The sequence below is a fragment of the Pongo pygmaeus genome, chromosome 4 (genome assembly GCF_028885625.2).
Source record: "Pongo pygmaeus isolate AG05252 chromosome 4, NHGRI_mPonPyg2-v2.0_pri, whole genome shotgun sequence".
Classification (NCBI taxonomy): Eukaryota; Metazoa; Chordata; class Mammalia; order Primates; family Hominidae; genus Pongo; species Pongo pygmaeus.
The window spans coordinates 59226607-59248831 of record NC_072377.2 but is presented as its reverse complement, the minus strand read 5'-3'; the positions used below and the strand labels follow the sequence as shown (position 1 = coordinate 59248831).

Here is a 22225-nt window from a genome sequence, read left to right as displayed (position 1 = left end):
AGTGGCTCTCCCCTCAAAGGTGTGTATAATGTATTAAGGTACATAATGCAAGGAAATGAATAAAAGGGAGGGTGGATTAGTGAGTCTAGTACTTAAGCACACACAACCCATTTCTTGGGGAGAGGGTTGCAGGCAGGGCTGGCTACATAATTTGCAGGGCATAGTGCAAAATAAAAATCCCATTGTTCAAAGTCGGGCAAAAAATAACATTAAAAGTACTAAACTATGAAGTTTTATCCTCTGCTCATCCGACTTCACTTACAAAACACAAATTCAAAGACAAAATTATTAAGAATTTCAAGATAGTAACAGCAGAGTACTAAACTAAGCCCAGAGCCCTTCTGAGCCTGGGCCCCTTTTGAAAGTGGGGTCTTAGGCGACTGCACAGTGGATCACACACTCATGAGGCCAGCCCTGGGTACAGGGGTGATTCCTGTGAAATCTAATATGTCAGCACTAAACCTTTTTTCAAGGAAGGGTTTATATAGAGAAATTTGGACAAGTTTGTACAGATCGAAATGGATATGTTTTGTTAGGTATATGTTTTATTTATTTCCCTTTTTTTGGTTAGGAATTAGGGGCAGGGATTATTTCTTACAAGGGAAGACAGAGAATAGGGTATGAAAAACTCAGAGGAAGTATCAGACTTGGAGAAATATAGTGATTACTATATGTACCGCAGAGACAGGCTGGGTCATTTGTTAAACTTTAGTGCAGGATTTGCCATCCAGGGTTTTGGTACCCAAGGTGGCTTAATATTTATGACACATCGTTCTACATCAGTTGTTACATCATTCTCTCCTTTTTCCTCAGTTTCAACCCTTTTGAAGGGTGGCTGTTTGCCTCACTCAGTATAATTTCACTGATTATTCCAGATGTACTCTAGTTGTGGTGAGAGTCTATCCAGGCGTTATTGCAGGCAGACGCAATGTCCATTTATTTATGTAGATTACCACCCTCACATGCAGCTAGTGACCAGAAGAAAGGTTTTCAAAAGATTGAAAACTTCTAACATAGAGTTGGTGTTTTTGTTTTTTGTTGGACAATAGGCAGGGGAGAGAATCTGTAGCAGATTCATTTCTTTTCCTTGGCCTAAAAGCCTTGCTGGAGCCTCCTCCAAACTTAAAAAAACTAGAGGAAAAGAGAAGAGTGTCTTTGAATCTATAATACATCAGTCTGCAGTGTAGCTTTTCTTTTTCGCCAATTTTTTCTAAGGAAGACCCTCATGGACTCAATATAGATATGAGTGAAACTGCTGTCTCAAAACCTTTTATTAACTAGCTGCTAAATTTTATGACATTTTTTTCTCCCTACTATACCCCACCCTTCTCTGCTTCCTTTTTTTTTCTTATTTTTTTCCTTATTTTATTTTGTTTTATTTTTGAGACAGAGTTTCACTTTTATTGCCCAGGCTAGAGTGCAATGGCGCGATGTTGGCTCACTGCAACCTCCACCTCCCGGTTCAAGAGATTCTCCTGCCTCAGCCTCCCGAGTAGCTGAGATTATAGGCATGTGCCACCACGCCCATGTAGGGATGGGGGTTTCTCCATGTTGGTCGAGCTAGTCTCGAACTCCCAACTTCAGGTGATCCGCCTACCTTGGCCTCCCAAAGTGCTGGGATTACAGGCATGAGCCACCGCACCCAGCCTTTATGTATTTATTTATTTATTTTTATTTTTTTGAAATGAGGTTTCACTCTTGTTGCACAAGTTGTAGTGCAGTGGCACGATCTTGGCTCACTGCAACCTCCACCTCCCAGGTTCAAGTGATTCTCCGTGCCTCAGCCTCCCGAGTAGCTGGGATTACAGGCCCGCACCACCATACCTGGCTAATTTTTTGTATTTTTAGCAGGAACAGAGTTTCACCATATTGGCCAGGCTGGTCTTGAACTCCTGACCTCAGGTGATCCGCCTGCCTTGGCCTCCCAAAGTGCTGGGATTACAGGCATGAGCCACCACGCCTGGCCTTCCACTTATTTTTGAACATTTCTTTTCGTTTGAAGTTCCCTTCTTCCTGAGCTTATTTTAGCATTGCACATTCCTACTTGTTTTCCTACATTTCCTTTCACTGTTTTCTTCACTCCGTTTTCTTTTCCTCTCTATTCCTTGAGTATAGACACTTAACTAATGTTGGTCCTACAGCCTTATCTTCATTCTCTGTTCTTTCTACCTAGGAGATTTCTTCCACTTCCTGGCCCCACTCTTGACAACATCTCAGTGTTGATGTCTCTGTCTTCTGACTCCAGATCCAAATGTTCCTCTGAGTGTGCTTAATGTGAATTCACCAATGCCCCATTAGCCCCCACATCTCTTCAGCATCGTCATGTTAAATAAGTTCCTTATTCCAGTGGGAGTTTACTTATTCTGTCTCCTCCCACTCATGTCTGCTATTTGGGACATCCCTCTTTTGGTTGGTGTTGCCCTGATTCTCATTGGCACCAAACCCAATTCCCATGTCTGTCTCTCCTTTTTAGACCATAAGCAGGGACCAGGCCTTTTCATTTTGTAACTACTGCATGTAGTACAGTGCCTGGAACACAGCTCAGTAAGTAACAAGCTGATTGATTCACTGAATTAATATTGAACGGCTTCTCTCCCACCTCCCAGTTAGTTCTCAAAGACTTTTCATGCCCTCATCTCTTATGTAAATATTCCACTTTTATTCTTTTGCATCTCTAACCTTCCCTTTATGTTTCTGCCAGAGTTGCTCTCCTTACAGAAGTCCCTTTCTGTGCAGGGCTGTGCCTTATTCATCTTTATATAACCCAAGTGCTGAACCGCAGTGCCTTGTATACAGTAGCCACTTAAAGGTATGCTAAATTTGAGCGGAGCTAAGAAGGAAGGAAAGAGATGTGAGGGGTGACAGATTGAAAGGAGGATTAGAAAGATAAAAGGGGAGAAACTAAAGGGCTGAGGCCAGCCAGTCTGTCTGTAAACATTCCATTAGTCCTGGTGTTAGATTGGATGAAAGCTTTTTTTTTTTTTTTTTTTTTTTTTCCCTGATGTCCCTGGACACTTCTTCTTTGGAAAAGAATGATACATTATTCAAGAGATGGGAAAAGCGAGAGAAATAGGGCTCAGTCCCCCTCACAAAAATCTGGTTCATAGAACCCAGAATTTTGGATTCAGAAAATGCCTGAGTAGAGCCCAGCTCTCATTCTGCAGGCAAGGAAACTGAGGCATGAGGAGGTTAAGTGGCTTAGCAGCTAGCTAATGGGAAAATCAGCAGTCAAACATGAGTCTCTTTCTTCCTATCCCAGCACATACATCAATAAATCACATTTTCTCTTTTTTTGGTGGTGCAGGCCAGTGTTTAAGGTGAGGGATTATGATTACTAAGAGACTAGGCATTTTAAAGACCCTTTGCTAATCACAAATTTTTGAAGTTTACATCAGGCTCTTTTTAAAGGACTCAGCATGGTTGGAAATAGATTAGTGGTTTTACGTTTCTTTTTTTTAAGTGGAGATTTCCAAAGCGTCCCTCTTTTTATTTTCTTTTTAAAATAAAATTTTACTTAGCATAATTAGAAAAACAGATTAAAGTGGAATTGTTCTGGCTAAACTGGAGGTGAGGAGCATAAATTCTGCCTGCTACCCCCTTCCCCATCCACCTCCTTCATCCTGCTCCTGGATGCCCACTGAAGAATCTGAAAAGCTTCTTGGAGAACACTTTTTATCCAGTTAATCAAATGACCTCCAAGGTCCCTTTCATTCTCTCATGCTATGGTGCTGAGATGATGTAGTCTGTTGCCATTTGAATCGTTATTGAAAATTATCAGGTGATGAGGATTTAGAGAGTGAAACAAGAAGTGGTGTGGGAAGGCCTGCTAGTCATCAGGAAATAAAAGATACCCTTCGTTTGGTTTTTAAGAAATAGGAAAAGAGATTGATAGGGCAGCAGAGAGACTGTCTACTGCTTGGAGATTTTGAATGCTGTGGCTAGAGTGATAAACAAAGACAACTCTTAGCAGTGGGCACATATCAAGGAATGAAGAAAGATGAGACCAGAGTTGAGGAGCTCAGATTAGGGAACTCTTCTGAGCTCAGGCCATAAAGAAAGAAGAAGACAGATTATTTGGAGAAAAAAGTTTGAAAGGTTTTTGGGAACTGGATTTATAATATAAAGGACAGAACTTTGTTGAGTTGTTTTCCAAGGTTCAGCAAACTAATTGCATTTCAGCATAAATTTGTCAAATGGTAGATGAGAAATGTATTGTTCACCCTATTGAGGTAATGTTGGAAAGAGATCTTGCTGTACGATACAGGAGAAGGAAGGTGTATTAAACTGCACAGAATGTCTGCAAGTCATCCAACATCTCTGAACTCTTTCTTCCCATCTGTAAAAATAGGAAGATTATAATTTTCGATATGTTAGGCCTGTGTCCCTCCCAGTGCTCCTGCTCCCTTCTGCCTTCAGGCGTAAGGTACAGGTGTAAGGCGTTAGCCTACCATTATTCTCTTTTTATCTAGGGTCTCTTTGGATCAGTACTCTCTAACTAGAGACAGTACCATTCCTACCTAGGGGACTTTCACCTAACCAGCCTCAGAAACTTATTTTTAGGTAGCAAAAAGAAAAACATTTGCCATATAGACCTAGATGTTAGCTGCTTGTCACAAGCTGAATGGGTGTTCTCTCTCTTTTTTTTTGAGACAATCTCACTCTGTCACCCAGGCTGGAGTGCGGTGGTGCGATCTCAGTGCACTGCAACCTCCGCCTCCCGGCTTCAAGCAATTCTCGTGCTTCAGCCTCCCAAGTAGCTGGGATTACAGATATGCACCACCACGCCCAGCTAATTTTTGTATTTTTAGTGGAGACAGAGTTTCGCCGTGCTGGCCAAGCTGGTCTTGAACTCCAGACCTCAGGTGATCTACCCGCCTCAGTCTCCCAAAGTGCTGGGATTACAGGTGTGAGCCACTGCACCCGGCCTGAAGGGGTGTTCTAATGTTGGGTATGATCACACACGCATCAGCTTTGTTCTGGTACTCACATTTCTTCAACCAGAGGCTCCCCTCATAAATGTCAGATTAGTCCCAGGAGACACTAGTCTACAATCTGATTTCCCTTGCAATCATCCCCAGCTAGGCGGCAGAGCTGAGTTTAACTAAAAGTATAAGAAAACTGGGGTTTTTGCTCACCCATCTAGCTGAACATCCTCCTGAACATCTGCCTGAACATCCTCCTCTGAAGAAGCCAATGAGAATTATTGATAATGTATGAACCCCCAGAAGACAAACCTTTTACAAATAAACTGAAAGACAAGGAAGTAAAGTTATATACAGTTATTAAGGAACACTTAACCACCCCTGCTTTTTAAAACCATATAATGAAGCTTTAGCACATTTCACCCTTATTCTGTTTTTGTTTCTGTTTTAAGCTAGAGACTCTTTGGGTCAGTGGTTTCCAACTGGAGAAAGTACTGTTCTTGCCTAGGGGACTTTGGGGAACATATGGGAATATTCTGATTATCACTATAACTGGAGTCACTGCTAGCATTTTGTGGGCAGGGGCCAGGAATGCCAGGACAAGGCCAACCCCCGAAAAGGGAGAATTATCATATCTTAAATGCCAGGAGCATCTCATTGAAACACTGAGCATTTTAATGAAAATATACTCTTCCTTTGCCAAATTTTCTTACTGATAAACTGTGATAAACTACTCTTGAAGATGAGTAATCTACAGCTATTTTGCTTATTTGGACCTTAGTAGTGTAACTGTTTTCTGACATTGGACATTCAATAAGTGTCTGCCAAAATACTGAGAATTATGAGTAGTGAGGCATCAAATATTTAAAACATATTTCTGTTTTATACATAAGCAGTATAGTCATTTTTAAAATCATTTATTGCACACCCCTAATGTAGACAGATGTTTATAAAATATTATTTGAATTAAATGCAACTGAACACTCACATCATTTAAAAAATATCCCCAATTGCTTTTTTTTTTTTTTTTTTGAGACGGAGTCTCGCTCTGTCGCCCAGGCGTGCAGTGGCACAATCTCAGCTCAGTGCAACCTCCGCTTCCTGGGTTCAAGCAATTCTCTGCCTCAGCATCCTGAGTAGCTGGGATTACAGGCACCCACCACCATGCCCAGCTAATTTTTGTATTTTTAGTAGAGATGGGGTTTCACCACCTTGGCCGGACTGGTCTTGAACTCCTGACCTCATGATCTGCCTGCCTCGGCCTCCCAAAGTGCTGGGATTACAGGCATGAGCCACTGCGCCCAGCCTCCCAGTTACTTTTAAAGAATGTCTTGGCACCCATTAAGAAAAGTAGGTGTTTAGACCAGGTACAGTGGCTTATGCCTGTAATTCCAGTACTTTGGGAGACTGAGGTGGGAGGATCGCTTGAAGACAGGAGTTTGAGACCCGCCTCAGCAACATAGTGAGACCCCTGTCCATATAAAAAGAAAGAAAAATAAGTGTTGATTTGAGGTTTGTGTGTTTTCATTTAAATGGCTCTAATATTAATATTAATGGCATAGGACTTTTAAAATAATTTTTAAAAAATTTTAAAGCAAGGCAGCTGGTATATGGCTACATTTAGATTTGAATTGCAGTTTTTAAGTGCATCTTCACTGTTGGTGGTCTCAGCAAAGTCAGTTCAGACATGGCAGGAGTTAGGAATTGGGAGGAAGAAAATACAATTTCATTTTCCTCATGTTAAATGTACATTATCAAGGATCCAGTTTAAATGTGTCTAAGTTAATTGGAGCCCTTAGGAGCCACTTTGCTAAGCAGCTAATTCAGTCTCTCTTCCCCAGAGAGGATAATTGTTGTTAAAAAACAAAAAAGTAAAATGTGTTGTTTTCTCATGTAATTATGTAACTGACATCTTTATATAATAATACATTTGGGTGGTCTGTCCCTGAAACACTCGGTTTGTTAGGAAACATTACAGTTTCCACAAGTAATCACTTACTTCTAAATATTATGAAAGAATTTGGTATTATTACATTGCATCATTGCATTAGTCAGAAGCTAAACTTTCTAAATGAGTTTGGCACTGGAAAAGGCTTCTAGGTTTTTTGCTATTTTTTTCTTAAATGTCATTATATGAGCTAAAATGTTCTTCAGGTGGAATACTATATGACAGAATGTTTAAAAGTAACAAAATACCAATCTGTTAAAGAAAAGAGCAACGGTCCCAAAGTGGCATCTTTTCAGTAATTACATTGTGATATCCTTATCAATGTGGCTATTCCAGTCTCTTTCAGCTCATTCATTTACCCCCACCTGGATTGGGTTAGGACCCATGAACTTACTTGCCATAGTGAACCACAAATATCTTGACAATGGACACACTGCCATTAAAATAGAGTTCATTTTAATCCATGTTGGTAATAAGGTTCTGTGACTTGCTGATTAACAAATGCCACATTTAATGAAACTGGAATTTTCCCTTTAATTCTGTTCTTCTGAGACTGTAGATTGCCTTGGTCCTGAGGAGACACCCATCCCTAATCCCACATTCAGCCAGGACCTGACTCTAACTAATCATGATGGCTGATTATTCCACCTGAGGGCATGTTGTTAAATTGCTATTACCTAGAATTGTGTGGGAGGCTTTTGCAAAGTAGCAGAGAGAGGAAAGAAAGTGCACAGACAGATAAAACTCTAAGGAGGGAGGAGAACCCCAGGGCAAAAGCAATATGAGGTAAACATGCAGAAAGTTGAAATAGGCAAGGTAAAAGGTGCAGAAAGTTGAAATAGGCAATGTAAGGACAGAGTTTGATTTCAAAGGTAGAAAAGGAAATTGTGAGATGATTGCAAAACTGTCATCATCATCATTATCTTCATCATTCCTTCTTTATTTTTTAGAGACAGGGTCTCCTATGTTGCCCAGGCTGGTCTTGAACCCTGGGCCCAAGGGATCTTCCTGCCTCAGCCTCACAAAGGCTAGGATTACAGGCACGAGCTACCATGCCCAGCCCAAAACTGCATTCTATGACTCAATCAGTGGTTTATCCTCAACAGCAAATAGAAATAAATGGTCTATGTTCAAAGGAAAGAAGAGAGTTAACAGTTTGGTTCCAAGGCTAACGACTAGGAGTGGGATTATTCTATCATTAACAATCTGCGCTGTGTTTCCTAGAGGAAAATGTGTATCAGGTGAAATGACACATTTCTACTTAACATCATCCTAAATTAGTGCATTTAATATCTTTTTTTCCACAAAGAAATGGCCACATTTTTTAACTTTTTTTTTTTTTTTTTTTTGAGAAGCAGTTTTACTCTTGTTGCCTAGGCCGGAGTCCAATGGCACCATCTTGGCTCACAGCAACTTCCACCTCCCGGGTTCAAGCGATTCTTCTGCCTCAGCCTCCTGAGTAGCTGGGATTACAGGCATGTGCCACTACGCCCAGCTAATTTTATATTTTTAGTAGAGACGGGGTTTCTCCATGTTGGTCTGCCTGGTCTCAAACTCCCGACCTCAGGTGACCCACCCGCCTCGGCCTCCCAAAGTGCTGAGATTACAGGCGTGAGCCACTGTGCCCGGCCTGTGACCTTTTCATGCAATGTACCAATACTGTACAGCCATTGTGCCTAAATATGTGATATCTTACACATTTGAGATGGATGGGCATCTAAAATGGTAGAGTCAATGACATTGTTGGTACTAGACATTAGGTTTTATTACAACACAAAACTTTAGTTATTTGAGAAAATAAAAACGTTTTTTCCTAGTATAACCTAAATGGAATCACATGCCAGATACAAATTTGTGAAATCAAAGGTGAAATTTAATGGAATACAGTTTAAAAATGCATTTGGGTAGGTACTGCCGTAAAAGTATTGCCTTTAAAATTGTAACCTAACCTGGAATGACAGTGCTTTTAACTAGGTATAAGATGTGTGTAGAAGCAAGTATAGATTTCCTGTGTGTGTGTTATATGTATACTGAGCAGGTATTGAAGTGTTATGACATTGTTCAGTCATTCAGGAAAATGGAAAGTACTTGTCTTTAAACTTGTAGTTCCCAAACTGTGTACCAGGGCACCCAGGTGTACCACAGTCAACTCATAGGGGATGTTTTAAATTTTAGAGGAGAAAACAGCAATGTTTGATATCTGTCAAGTACCCAGTGCATTACTAGATTGAGGTAGTTCACAGCTTCAACATTAGATGGCGCTACATTCCTTTTGATGATGTCATATCTTTCTAAGGTTGGGTTTTTGGAGGTTAACTTGATACAAAGCAAGTACTGCATGGCAACAATTTGGTATGGGAAATGAAGGCAACTCTATCCAATCTGATTCCAAGATTTGAGAAGTTGTGCATACCTGAAAGGTGTACGCATACTTTAGTAATTATGGTTAAGAATGAAATAAAAATATACCTTTTTTTCTTTCAATTTATGAGTATTATTTTTTTCAAACTGCTACCAAGTTATTAGGACAGCTCCTTAGTAGTTGTTTGAACCTAGGTACTTAATAAGTTAACTGTTAGGTATTTCTTTTGGCCTAAAGGCACCATAGTGGGAGATTAAGGGATTCATGAATCAAGAAAATTTGGGAACCTGTGCTGAAACTTAACTTGGTGTCTTGGAGTTGAATCAAACATGTCTATAGAAGATTTTGTGAACAGAAGCATACTTCTGATCTTGCTCTGTTCTTCGCCACCTGATAGGGTCAGCTACAGAGCCAAGGTGTTTACACTCATTGCTTCAATTCCCACCCTTTTTTTTTTTTTTTTTTTTGAGATGGAGTTTCACTCTTATTGCCCAGGCTAGAGTGCAATGGCGCAATCTCAGCTCACCGAAACCTCCGCCTCCCAGGTTCAAGCGATTTTCCTATCTTAGCCTCCTGAGTAGCTGGGATTACAGGCGCATGCAACCACACCTGGCTAATTTTTGTATTTTTAGTACAGATGGAGTTTCATCATATTGGTCAGGCTGGTCTTGAACTCCTTACCTCAGGTAATCTGCCTGCCTCGGCCTCCCAAAGTGCTGGGATTACAGGCATGAACCACCATACATGGCCTGCTTCAATTCCTTTTATATCAGCTGTCCAACAGCAAATAGAGACACCATGCCCCGGCTCCCTTTCATTCTGTTTAGATCTAATAGAATCTATATTCCCTACCAAGTATAACAGATGCATTCCTAAAATTTGACCGTAAAATAAGTTCCAGTACATTCAATTCAGTTATCTCATTGGCTTCCATTTCAAAAATGGAATTATACCCATGGGGTGGGGGTAGGGAGTGAGGGGAATTAGACTATATGAAAAGACTATATTAAAAGCAAATATTTCAAAATCAAATATTCAAAGAGAAAAAAATGGTGTTTCTTTGTTAAAATATTCGGAATAAGCCACAAAAGGCAAGCACATAATTAGCATATAATTTCAAAACTTTTTTGAATTTTGAAAACAAAATTCAAAAAATCAATGCAGCAAATAAATTAGAGGTACTTTTTCAATTCATAAAATAATTCTTCTCTTGCAGAAACATTCATAAGAGGGTTCCCTGTGATATGAGCATCCCCAGGACATTTAAAATATGATTCAATTTTTAAAAATTCTATTTGTACCCAGCTTTTTTCAGAAACACAACTTTGGTTTTAAACAAGGTGCATCTGTTTCCAGAAAATGCTTTCCCATGGATCTGTGCGTAGAAGGGTTGTATTGCATCTGGAGATCACACTCAGCTCAAATGAACGCACCAAGCTTAGGAGCTAAACTGTCTTGGCTGTGTGCTTGTGTTTGATCCTGTTGGGAATGAAGCTAATTGTTTAAGAATTTACATCCTGGTAAGGCTGTTAGCACTTTAAATTGATTTGGTATTTTTAAAAACTTATTTAAGATTTACTTATACTGAGGAACCTGGCTTTCCCTGAACTTAAAAAAAAGAAATTGTATTTCCAAATTTTACCTGGCTTATCGTCTGCACAAAATCTACTCTAGGAGCATTCTTTTATATAACAATTGCAGTGGGTTTTACATATTGTCTTTGTAGCAGGGTATATCTATGTCTGTGCTTTCTTTTTTTTTTTTTTTTTTTAATTATTATTATTTTTTTTTAGAGACAGGGCCTGGCCCTGCTGCCCAGGCTGGAGTGCAGTGGTGTGATCATAGCTCACTATAGACAACCTGGGCTCGAGCAATCCTCCTGCTTCAGCCTCTCAAGTAGCTGGGACCACAGGCGTGTACCACCATGCCCGGCAAATTTTTAAATTTTTAAATGGGTTTCACTGCGTTGCCCAGGCCGGTTTTGAACTCCCAGACTCAAGTGATCCTCTCGCCTCAGCCTCCCAAAGCGCTGGAATTACAGGTGTGAGCCACAGTGCCCAGCCTTGTGCTTTCTTTAAAACTTTTTCTTGCCTCCCAACGTGCTAATTACTGCCCTGTTCTTAATCTAGTCTTACACAACAAAGTGCCCTTAAAACTGTTTACATTCAAAATGCCTTTTGCATAAGCATATCAAAATTCTTTATAAACACTAATTAATTCACACTATTCTGTGGAAGGAGTCGCTCTCATTTTTCTTTTCAAAATAAGGCTTTTGGTTCTTTGGCATTGTGTACCTGTCTTCCTACAGAGACAAGTTATCGTCAGTTTCTCAAGAGCAGAGAATCAAACCTCGCAGAACTTTATAAACCTCACTTACCATTGAGCTTTACAAACAAGGGGATACACACACGCACACACACACACACACACACCCCTCCCTGGTAAGGGTTTGTTGAGAATGAAGATATCACACTTCATATTCAACAGTGGGTAGATATATCTAAATATCCTAGAAGTCTATCTCATGCTCAGGATGATTATTGACTCACATTCTAAGAGGAGCCTGAGATGAATCTTTTTTGTAAAGCGAGGAATGTTTTTGAAATTTGAAGAATCACCGTTTAGTCAGTTACTGGATAACTAGACTTTAAAGTGATAGCTAGACTTCAAATTTGGCCATAGGCGCATTTAACACACGATCATAGAATAACATGAGTGTTCCCTTAATTGAGTTGTCTATTATTAATAAATGCCAGATAATTTAAAAATGTTATTTTTTATCCTTCAATAGCTATACACTGTGTATTTTATTTTCTCCATTTTACAGAGGAGAAAATGGGACCCAATGATGTTAAGTACTTTGCCTGGTGGGTGGTAGAACCAGAATTCCAGCCCAAGTCTGACTGACTGCATAGTCTGGACTCTTTCAATTATCCATTCTCCTCCCCAAATCCTGTTAGATCTGCAAGAACCATTTAGAGGTTATCTAGCCCATCAGCCTTGCAGATAAGCAAACCAAAACTCAGACACATAACTTGCCCAAGGTCATCTGGTGCTCAGTTCTTGATGCCTCTGATTAACCTTGAAATATGCTCAGTAGATGTTCCGTATTTATCTCAGCTGATTGCAGCCTTTCAGAAACTCACCACTCCTCCCCAAAGTTGATACACTAACCATTATGCTTGGTAGTACTTAGAATTCGAGGGAACTCATCTATCGGCAGCACCTCTGGACTTGTATTGAGGTTTTCTCTCATCCTTTATATCTTTACAGGCTTACCTTCTTCAACTGACCTACTTCATGTTCTTGCTACAGTCTACCACTAAAATTCAGATAAACAGACAGTATGCTGTAAAATTGTCTTCTGGAGAGTATCCTGGTCATTTTAGGCACGCAAAATGTATTCAGTAATAAAGATCTTGATTCAATACTTGATTCAATACCCTATAAATATTAAATGTCAACTCATTCTTTTTTATCCTATTCCTAATGATGTGTATTCTTAACCCTTTAGAAGCTAACATTTAATGAGCAGCTGTTATGCATCAAGAACTATAATAAAGCAACTTATAACTCAATTCACTTAATTCTTCTAATAACAAGTGGTGGCTATTGTCCATGTAGTTTTTTTCAACTATAAAGTTGAAAATATCTCAGAAAAGCTTTTTTTTTTTTTCTTTTTTTCTTTTTGAGACAGGGTCTCACTTGGTTGCCCAGGCTGGAGTGCAGTGGCACAATCGTGGTTCACTGCAGCCTAGCTAGACCTCCTGGGCCTCAGCGATCCACCCATCTCAGCCATCTGAGTACCTAGGACCGCAGGTATGCACCAACCCATCCAAATTATTATTATTATCATCATTATTATTATTTTGTTGTTGTTGTTGTTGTTGGAGTTGGAGTCTCACTCTGTCTCCCAGGCTGGAGTGCAGTGGCCCAATCTCTGCTCACTGCAAGCTCCGCCTCCCGGGTTTACGCCATCCTCCTGCCTCAGCCTCCGGACTAGCTGGGACTACAGGCGCACACCACCATGCCTGGCTAATTTTTTTTTATTTTTAGTAGAGACGGGGTTTCACCACATTAGCCAGGATGGTCTCGATCTCCTGACCTTGTGATCCACCCACCTCGGCCTTCCAAAGTGCTGGGATTACAGGCATGAGCCACCGTGCCCGGCCCCAAATTATTTTTTGATTTTTTTTTTTTTTGTAGAGATGGGGTCTCCCTGTGTTGCCCAGGCTGTTCTTGAGCTCCTAGGCTCAAGTGATCCTCCCACCTTGGCCTCCCAAACTGCTGGGATTACAGGTGTGAACTATCGAGTCCAGCCTCAGAGAAGTTAATTTTTGAAAGGACCCAAAGCTCTATTCTAAATGGAAAGAAACTTGACTTGAGCTTCCCTTCTTCTTTAAAGAATCATTAGCCACAAAATCTGTAATCTCTCTTTCTCACTCTCTTTAAAGATGATAAGATACTCAAAATAATTCAGAATGTGTGAGTTGGTTCTCAAAAAAAAAAAATAAGTGAAAGGGGTTTGTGGATGGAAGCCCAATTAAAAGCTTAAAAGGATTGGGCCTGTGCGTATGCATGTGTGATCGTTTTCCACAAATTATGTGGAAGGACGAGGCTAGATCTAGATGAAGAGAAAATGAATACAAGACACCCCTCCCCACCCCACCCCCGGCCAGGTGGACTTAATTAAAAGTTTGTCAGCCTGGCTACACAGTTCTGGAAGCAGTTCAATATTCGTTTCTACATTTACACAAAATCTCTAGTATACTTCATTGTTAATGTACCTTCTAGGGAAAAGATGACCTTTTCAAAACATAACTTGGGCCTCTTGAGCCATATCTTGAAATTATATCATGTTCCTGCCTAGACACCATGGAGGGCTTTCTACTGCCCTTGGGATAACTACTGACTTCCTTTCAGCCATCTCCACTGCCCAGTTTCCATCCTCAGTCTCTGTCATTGAAGCCTTGGCCATTCCAGCTGTACTAACTTCTTTTGTACCACCCTACCCCTTCTAGTCTTAGATTTAAATGTATATATATTTCTTTTGTGTTCTCCACATTGCCCAACATTGTACTGGATATTCCTTAATCCCATCCCCTCTTTGTTTATGACGGTTCCTCTGTTTGCTTCTGAAATCCTGCTCTTGTAGACTCTCAGCCTCATTAGCAAAGGACTCTGTCAGGCTTCTTCACTATTGTAGCTCTAGTACAGAATGTGATACATAGCAGATGCCTAATAATTTCTTTTCAGTGACTGAATGAATGAAAACTACAGAGTTCAAATTCTGTCTCTGTGAGCTGTCCCCTCATTACCCCAAGTTAAAAAATTACTTTCTCTTCAGAATTCTTGTAACAATTCTGTGTTCCTCATCTGATTCTTCAGTGTTTGCCAAAGCATAGTCAGAGAACACCTGCATTGGAACCCTCTGGAGTGTTTGATAAAATGCAGAATCCTAGGCTGTACCCCAGACCAGTGTAATCAGATCTCTGGAGTGGAGGCTGGCAGTCTACATTTTAACACAGATTTTAGCTCACATTAAAATTAGAGGCATCTGATCTGAACTCTTAGCTCTGTTAGAAGTGCTGATGAAAAGCAAAATAACAAAAGATGGTCAAAATTGAAAAATAAATTATTTCTCCCAAAATAATTATCAATTGCCTTTTTGGTTTATTTTTGCTGGTTTTTATTTTCTCCCTAGCAGTATATTGTTTGTTCTAAAATCTTGCCTGAAACCATTTGAAAGTTGAAGTCATGATCACTTGAAAGAATTACAGAACATAGGCAGACACATAACATTCAGGGTAAACAATACGTTTGAGAGTCGGAGTCGAAAGAAGGTAGATAGGTACTCTATTCTTTTATTTAGAACTTCTGGCAGAATTGTAAATGAGAGGAGAGGAAAAATAAAACACTGACTAATTGGATGTGGACATGTGTTCTCTTAGCTCTGTGGTTACAGGGAATCAGTGGTGATCAGATTCAAAGACTAGTGACACTGGGTGTCATCCCTAAGCCCCACTGGAAAATTCCTGCAGAGAGACATCAGGCAGTGAAGGCTGTCTTTTGAGTGTCTGAAAACGAGAAAATCAAATATGGGGACCTTTGTATTTGGGGATATTAAAGTTGAGTATACGGGGGTTAATTTTGTCAGTTGCTCTACTTTTGTGTGTATTTGAAAATACCATAAAAAAGAATGATCTGTTGTATACCCATGTTTGTAGCAGCATTATTCACTGTAGCTAAAACATAGAGGCAACCCAAGTATCCATCAGCAGATGAATAGATAAGCAAAATGTACTATATATAACATGCAATGGAATGTTATTAAGCCTTAAAAAGGAAGGGAATTCTGACATATGCCACAACATGGATGAATTCTGAGGACATTACACTAAATGAAATAAGGCAGTCATTAAAAGAGAAATACCTTGTGATTCTCTTTTATCAAGTATGCAGAGTAGTCAAAATCACAGAAACAGAAAGGATGATGGTGGTTGCCAGGGTTTGGGGAGAGAAATAAATGAGGAATTACTGTTTTATGCATAAGAGTTTCAGTTTTAAAAGATGGAAAGAGTAATGGCGATGGATGGTGGTGATGGTTGCACAACATTATGAATGTATTTAATAGCGCTGAACTGTACACTTAAAAATGGTTAAGATGGTAAATTTTATGTTGTGTATTTTACCACAGTTTTTAAAAAAAAATCTGAGCCCAACCTAATAGGAGATAGGGGGAGGAGTGTGAGGAGAGGGAGTGAGGATGTGGGAAGAAAGACCTGCTGTTCTTGGAGGAGGGGAGTGGTGGAAAAGGTTTATTATGTAGAATTGGGAGCACCCTTGGTATTGTGAGTACAACATTTGCATGTACTCACCCTCTATGTAAACACATGGGCTAGAATCTGGCTATGTAGTTGTTCCATTCTTGACAATAATTTAGATAGTAAGCTTTTTACATAGATAAGTAGAAAGTTCAGTATTTAAAAGGTGACCCCCTTAATTAGGTCCTGCTAAAAATGAAGCTGGATTTTACATATGTGAGGGTAAATTGGCAGGATAAGCTGCCATAATTGAAGGTCAAAGGAAGTGGCCTAGCTACAGGTTCAGTCCTTTTCTGTTCTGAATCCTACAAAGATTGTAGGAATCACTTTGAAAATGAAGAAATAAGTGGGGAAGTTGGGCTGAATGTATAAATAAGGGTTTTCTCAGTAAATTGAAGGCAGAATAATCTAACCTTAGCAAAGGAAAAAAATATAAATTAACACAAGGGGAAAACAAATAGATGGTAAGTAAAATAATGTATTTGGCTGGAAATGAAATTATTATGGTAAATAATAGTTATTACCAGGTAATACACTGACCTTGAAAAAAGATGGAGGTGGTTATTGTTGATGATGATGTTAATTGTAGAACAGTGGGAAATGGAAATCCTAAAAGGCATCACTCTATCAATTAAATAGGCGTTGGGGCCTCAAAAGAGGTTTTTTTCGTTACCATTATTCTCAAGCCCATGGAACTGCATTGAGTAACTCTCCAGAACATAATGTCAAAAACAGAGCTTATAGATTGAAAGCAAAGGAGAAAGCAAAAGAAAGGGAAAAGCAAGCAGGATAAGAGAGATGAAGGGAAAATGAGAGCCAGGGTTTATCTGCATCAAATAAGACCACACCAAGAATAGTGTGTTCAGCTATGAGCAGCTCAACTCCAGATGTGGAACAGCTGGAGAGAGTTCAGAGGAATGCAGCAAGAAAAGAATTAGACCAAACAAAGAACTGGAGAGCATATAAAAGACAGCAGACTTTGAGAATGAGTCCATGATATGATTCCTTTTCTAATTTTTATGGCAAGGGTTGAGAAGTATAAGAAGTTCTTTTATATATAGTTCAATTTTCCCTTAATATCCAGGGCAGTCACTCTCTAAGTATGTGAGTGCTTGCAAACAGACCAGAAGAAAAGTTTGTGCACATAGCCTGGGTGGACCTTGAGCTCTGTAGTGAAATGGGATGCAGTGAGGATAAGGAGAGCATAAATGGAAGCTTGGGGAGACGACTGCGGGAGTGCGGGCTGTCCAAATGACTGGACGGCCTGTGGTGGGAGGGTTAGCAGTTCCATCCTTGGAGGAACATTAAAAGTATGCTGAACTGGTCGTAGAAGTTTTATTGTTGGGAATCATCCGGAGTCTGGCAGAGGGCTGTGTGAGATTACCTAATGGGTTTCTTCCGTCTATTTTCTGTGATTCATCCACCCTAGCCTACGGCAGTACATGGTTGAGTCAGTCAAATGCAGATATCTCATTATAAGGGGGAATTAAAGGCTATGAAAAATGATTTGCTGCTACTCCCAGATTAAAGAAAGTAGACCAATTTATAATTACAGTAGCCATGGTCCCAAATAAAATGCAAATTGTCAAAATGCAACAGTTATAGGGAAACAGGAGTGAACCAGAGTGCATCTTCTCTGGCATTCTTTTTAGAGAATGGAAGGCTGAAAGTGACGTTGCTGAGATAGTGTGATTTAAACAGCCTTCCCCCTCATGCTTTGGAGACCAGAGTCCCCAAACTGAAAATTTCAGAAGTTTCTTATAAATGGGTAACATAAATTTGGAGAGCAGATCCAACATTGAATGCTGTTTTCCTTTAAGATGCAAAAGGATTAAGTCAATTGATGATTTTTTTTAAAGAAAATTTATTTTTAAAATATACTTATGTACAGCAAAGCACCCTGATAACTCAAAGCAGGTATACAAGTTTCTTCAGTAAAAATCTAGAAACTGGATAAACAACACTGAATTACCAAATGATTATACAGTCTCTATCTTAACAAAAACTGACTGCTGTTTATTATCTACATAATACTATACGCCATACTAAAAAAGACTAGGAATCAACTGATTCCATGACTGGCAGTTTACATAAGAAAAAACTGCCGGGTGCAGTTTACAAAAAAAAAACAAACAAACAACTGCATCAAAAAGTGGACAAAGGATATGAAGATACTTCTCAAAAGAAGACATTTATGCAGCCAACAAACATATGAAGAAGTCATCATCACTGGTCATTAAAGACATGCAAATCAAAACCACAACGAGATACCATCTCACACCAGTTAGAATGGCGATCATTAAAAAGTCAGGAAACAACAGATGCCGGAGAGGATGTGGAGAAATAGGAATGCTTTTACACTGTTTGTGGGAGTGTAAATTAGTTCAACCATTGTGGAAGACAGTGTGGCGATTCCTCAAGGATCTAGAACCAGAAATACCATTTGACCCAGCAATCCCATTACTGGATAAATACCCAAAGGATTATAAATCATTCTACGATAGACACATGCACATGTATGTTTACTGTGGCATTGTTCACAATAGCAAAGACTTGGAACCAACCCAAATGCCCATCAATGATAGACTGGATGAAGAAAACGTGGCACATAGACACCATGGAATACTATGCAGCCATAAAAAAGGATGAATCCATGTCCTTTGCAGGGACATGGATGAAGCTGGAAACCATCATTCTCAGCAAACTAACACAGGAACAAAAAACCAAACACCTCATGTTCTCACTCATAGGTGGGAGTTGAACAGTGAGAACACATGGACACAGGAAGGGGAACATCACATACTGGTGTCTGTCAGGGGATGGGGGCGTAGAGGAGGTGTAGCATTAGGAGAAATACCTAATGTAGATGACAGGTTGATGGGTGCAGCAAACCACCATGACACATGTATGTCTATGTAACAAACCTGCACCTTCTGTACATGTATGTATCCCAGAACTTAAAGTATTAAAAAAAAAAAAAAAAAAAAGAATGTTTAAAAGCCCGGGGTTATCAAGCAGTGGGAAAAATCTGGGAGTGTTCAGTCTTGAACTAGCTTTCATTCCATTTCTGAGGCTTTCAGAGTCAGCCAGGTTCTCCTTGCCTCCTCCTTACTGTTCTCTCTTGGTTCCAAGATTCCCCTCTTGAAACCTTGCCCTAATTATAAGCCTCAGGGAGATTCCTCTTGCCTATAAGAAAAGTATAAGCTCTTTGCCTAGCTTTGAAAATCTTCCATTATTTCTTTCTTTTTTTTTTTTTTTGAGATAGAGTTTCACTCTTGTTGCCCAGGCTGGAGTGCAATGGCCTGATTTCAGCTCACCGAAACCTCTGCCTGCTGGATTCAAGGCAATTCTCCTACCTCAGCCTCCCGAGTAGCTGTGATTATGGGCATGCACCACCATGCCTGGCTGATTTTTTTTGTATTTTTAGTAGAGATGGGGTTTCTCCATGTTGGTCAGGCTGGTCTCAAACTCCCAACCTCAGGTGATCCGCCTGCCTCAGCCTCCCAAAGTCCTGGGATTATAGGAGTGAGCTACCGCGCCCAGCATGATTTCTTTCAAGAGTTCTTGCAGATACCGCAAATTAATGTTTTTCGAGTTTTTAAATTAGGAATCCTTATAAGTGATTATTTTTATGAGAATTGTACTGAAATATATGCACCACTGCTCACAGAGTATCAGTTGCTTGCAGACTGTGTTCTCTGAATCCTGTGTGCTCCTAGAAAGACTCAGGCACTAGAGTTTCCACTCTTTCTCACTCTTATTCGATGACTGACCCTCAGGGTGCCTTCTGGCTTACCCTATATGCAGCATTGCACTGCGATAAAATTTAATAAAACCTAAGGATGACTGTCCTAAGGCAATAATTAGTACCATTCTCACATATTCTTTAATTGATGTTTACTAATATTTATTTTCTCATTTTTCACTACCCTGTTTAAAGATAAATAATAATGATTAGGAAATTCTGTAGGATTTTTTTTTCTGGATCTAGTTATTATATCTTCAGTTTCTTGAAATATAAGATTCTCGTCTGCCACTGTGACTAAACCGGAGTTCGCTCTGAAGTAACTGAAGTTCATTTGAATCTAGACCACTCCCCTGTGCAGTCGGGTTCCTTCAGTAGTTCCCTCTGGCCAAGGGGGCAGGGCAATTTTTTTATTGTGTTGCTTTGTTTTTTTGAAACTGGGTCTCGCTCTGTCACCCAGGCTGGAGTGCAGTAGCAGGATTATAGCTCACTGCAGACTTGAACTCCTGGGCTCAAGTGACCCTGCGGCCTCAGCCTCCCAAGTAGCTGGGACTGCAAGAATGAACCGCCATGCCTCGCTACAGGGCAGTTTGAGAAGCCTTTGGGTGTATTAGTGAGGTGCTCTGATTTGGAGTTTTCTTTTCCTTAAACATTTGAGATGAACTATCTTCATTTGAGGAAATAAGATTCAATGCTGTAATCTTAGCCCCTTGTTACTGCTTTCCTCTTAAATCTGAGGGTTTTTGAATAACTCACAGTCCTCAGTTCTTAGCTCTGTGGGATTAAAAGTAAATTAAAGTGAACAAATGGAGTTAAGCAGCTATAGAGAACTAAGTTCTGATAATTTCTCACATGTCTCCATCCACCTCCTGTAATTTAACAATTAGTGTCTTCTGACAAGCAAAAACTGTGTTTGTATTCTGGGTAGGTATAGTTTAGTGCTTAAAATTGGGGCCTAAAGTCAGGGCTTAAGCATCCATCAGACCTCTGTGTAAATTTTATGTTTGCCACTTGTTGGCTGTGTGTGAACTCTTTCCTCATCTATGAAATGGAGACCTAACACCAATTTAATATCTTAATCATAAAGAATAAAAAAAGGTAATGCAAATTAAGTGTTTAGCACAATGCTGGCACTGCTTTGATGCTACTTAAAAGAATGACTGCAGATTGCTTTTCAAACTAGTACTAAGAAATGGGAAAATGGAAGATAGAGATAATGAAGTATGTATTTGAGTTGCTTTGGTATTTTTGCAAAATAGGTGTTGGAGAAGATACATAAGGAAATGCAAAAAGTATAATTTAGGAATCATGGGTTTATTAGCCAATGAAATCAATAGCACTCAAAGGAATAAATAAACTGTATGTTCAAAACAGTAGTTGAAGAAAGAAACTAGAGTCAAGACTTTAGGCCAGGTTCAGTGGCTCACGCCTGTAATCCCAGCATTTTGGGAGGCCAAGTCGGGTGGGTGGATCACTTGAGGCCAAGAGTTTGAGACCAGTCTGGCCAACATGGTGAAACCCCATCTCTACAAAAGATACACACACACACACAAAAGACTTTAAAGACTTTCAGCTGTGACTGAGGCAGAGTTGCCAAGCAGATGCTGAACAAATTATTTTGGCATCTCTTGCTGGGGAAAATTCCCCCAGTTTTATGTGTCAGTCACTTAATGGGAGGCTATGTTGGTATAGTGAAGGAGTGGGGCTTTAGAATCAGGCCAGCCAGAATTCTCTCCAGCCCTATGACTGCTTCTGGCACCTCTGCTAAAAATAGGGATTAAAAGAGGTTGCTATAGTATGAGATTTTTGTTGTTGTTGTTGTTTAGGTTTTGGTTTTGTTTTGAGACAAGGTCTTATTCTGTTGCTCAGGCTGGAGTGCAATGGTATGATCGTGGCACACTGAAGCCTAGACCTCCTGGACTCTAGTGATCCTCCCATTTCAGCCTCCCAAGTAGCTGGGACTACAGGCACATACCACCATACCCGGCTAATTTTTTTGTTTATTTTTTTTGTAGAGATGAGGTCTCACTATGTTGCCCAGGCTAGTCTCAAACTCCTGAGCTCAAGCAATCCACTCACCTTGGCCTCTCAAAGTGCTGGGATTATAGGCGTGAGCCACCATGCCCCAGCCCATGAATTTTAATGAAATATATATATAAAGACCTGGTACCTAAGAAGTGATCAATAGATGGTAGGTATTGTAACGTATAATAATCTGTGTTTGCTTCTCCTGTTGACAGAGCAGGTTCACTCACTTCTAGATGTGCTGTTCTGAAAGCATAGACTCAGAACAGGTAGTGCTCAGGAGTAACCTGACCCACAGAGTAAAATGAGAATACTGACTCCCTTGATAAAGACACAAAGTCTCTTAATGTAGCCATGTCTGTGTGGTTCTGGAAGTTAATATTCTACCCTTATAAATTT

The 22225-nt window shown here is 39.9% G+C and overlaps 1 protein-coding gene across 5 annotated transcripts in view; it reads left to right on the top strand.

The window, feature by feature from the left end:
• The window catches only part of ARL15 (ADP ribosylation factor like GTPase 15), a 427836-nt gene that overhangs the window by 310523 nt on the left and 95088 nt on the right, over nt 1-22225 (top strand). The window contains exon 6 of one of the 5 annotated variants that reach the window (XM_063664815.1): nt 12930-13051. The exons of the other annotated variants lie outside the window; for them this stretch is intronic. Coding sequence (XP_063520885.1) covers nt 12930-13043 — 114 coding nt within the window. The 3' untranslated portion in view covers nt 13044-13051. The remainder of the gene's footprint in view (nt 1-12929; nt 13052-22225) is intronic. 5 annotated transcript variants of the gene reach the window in all.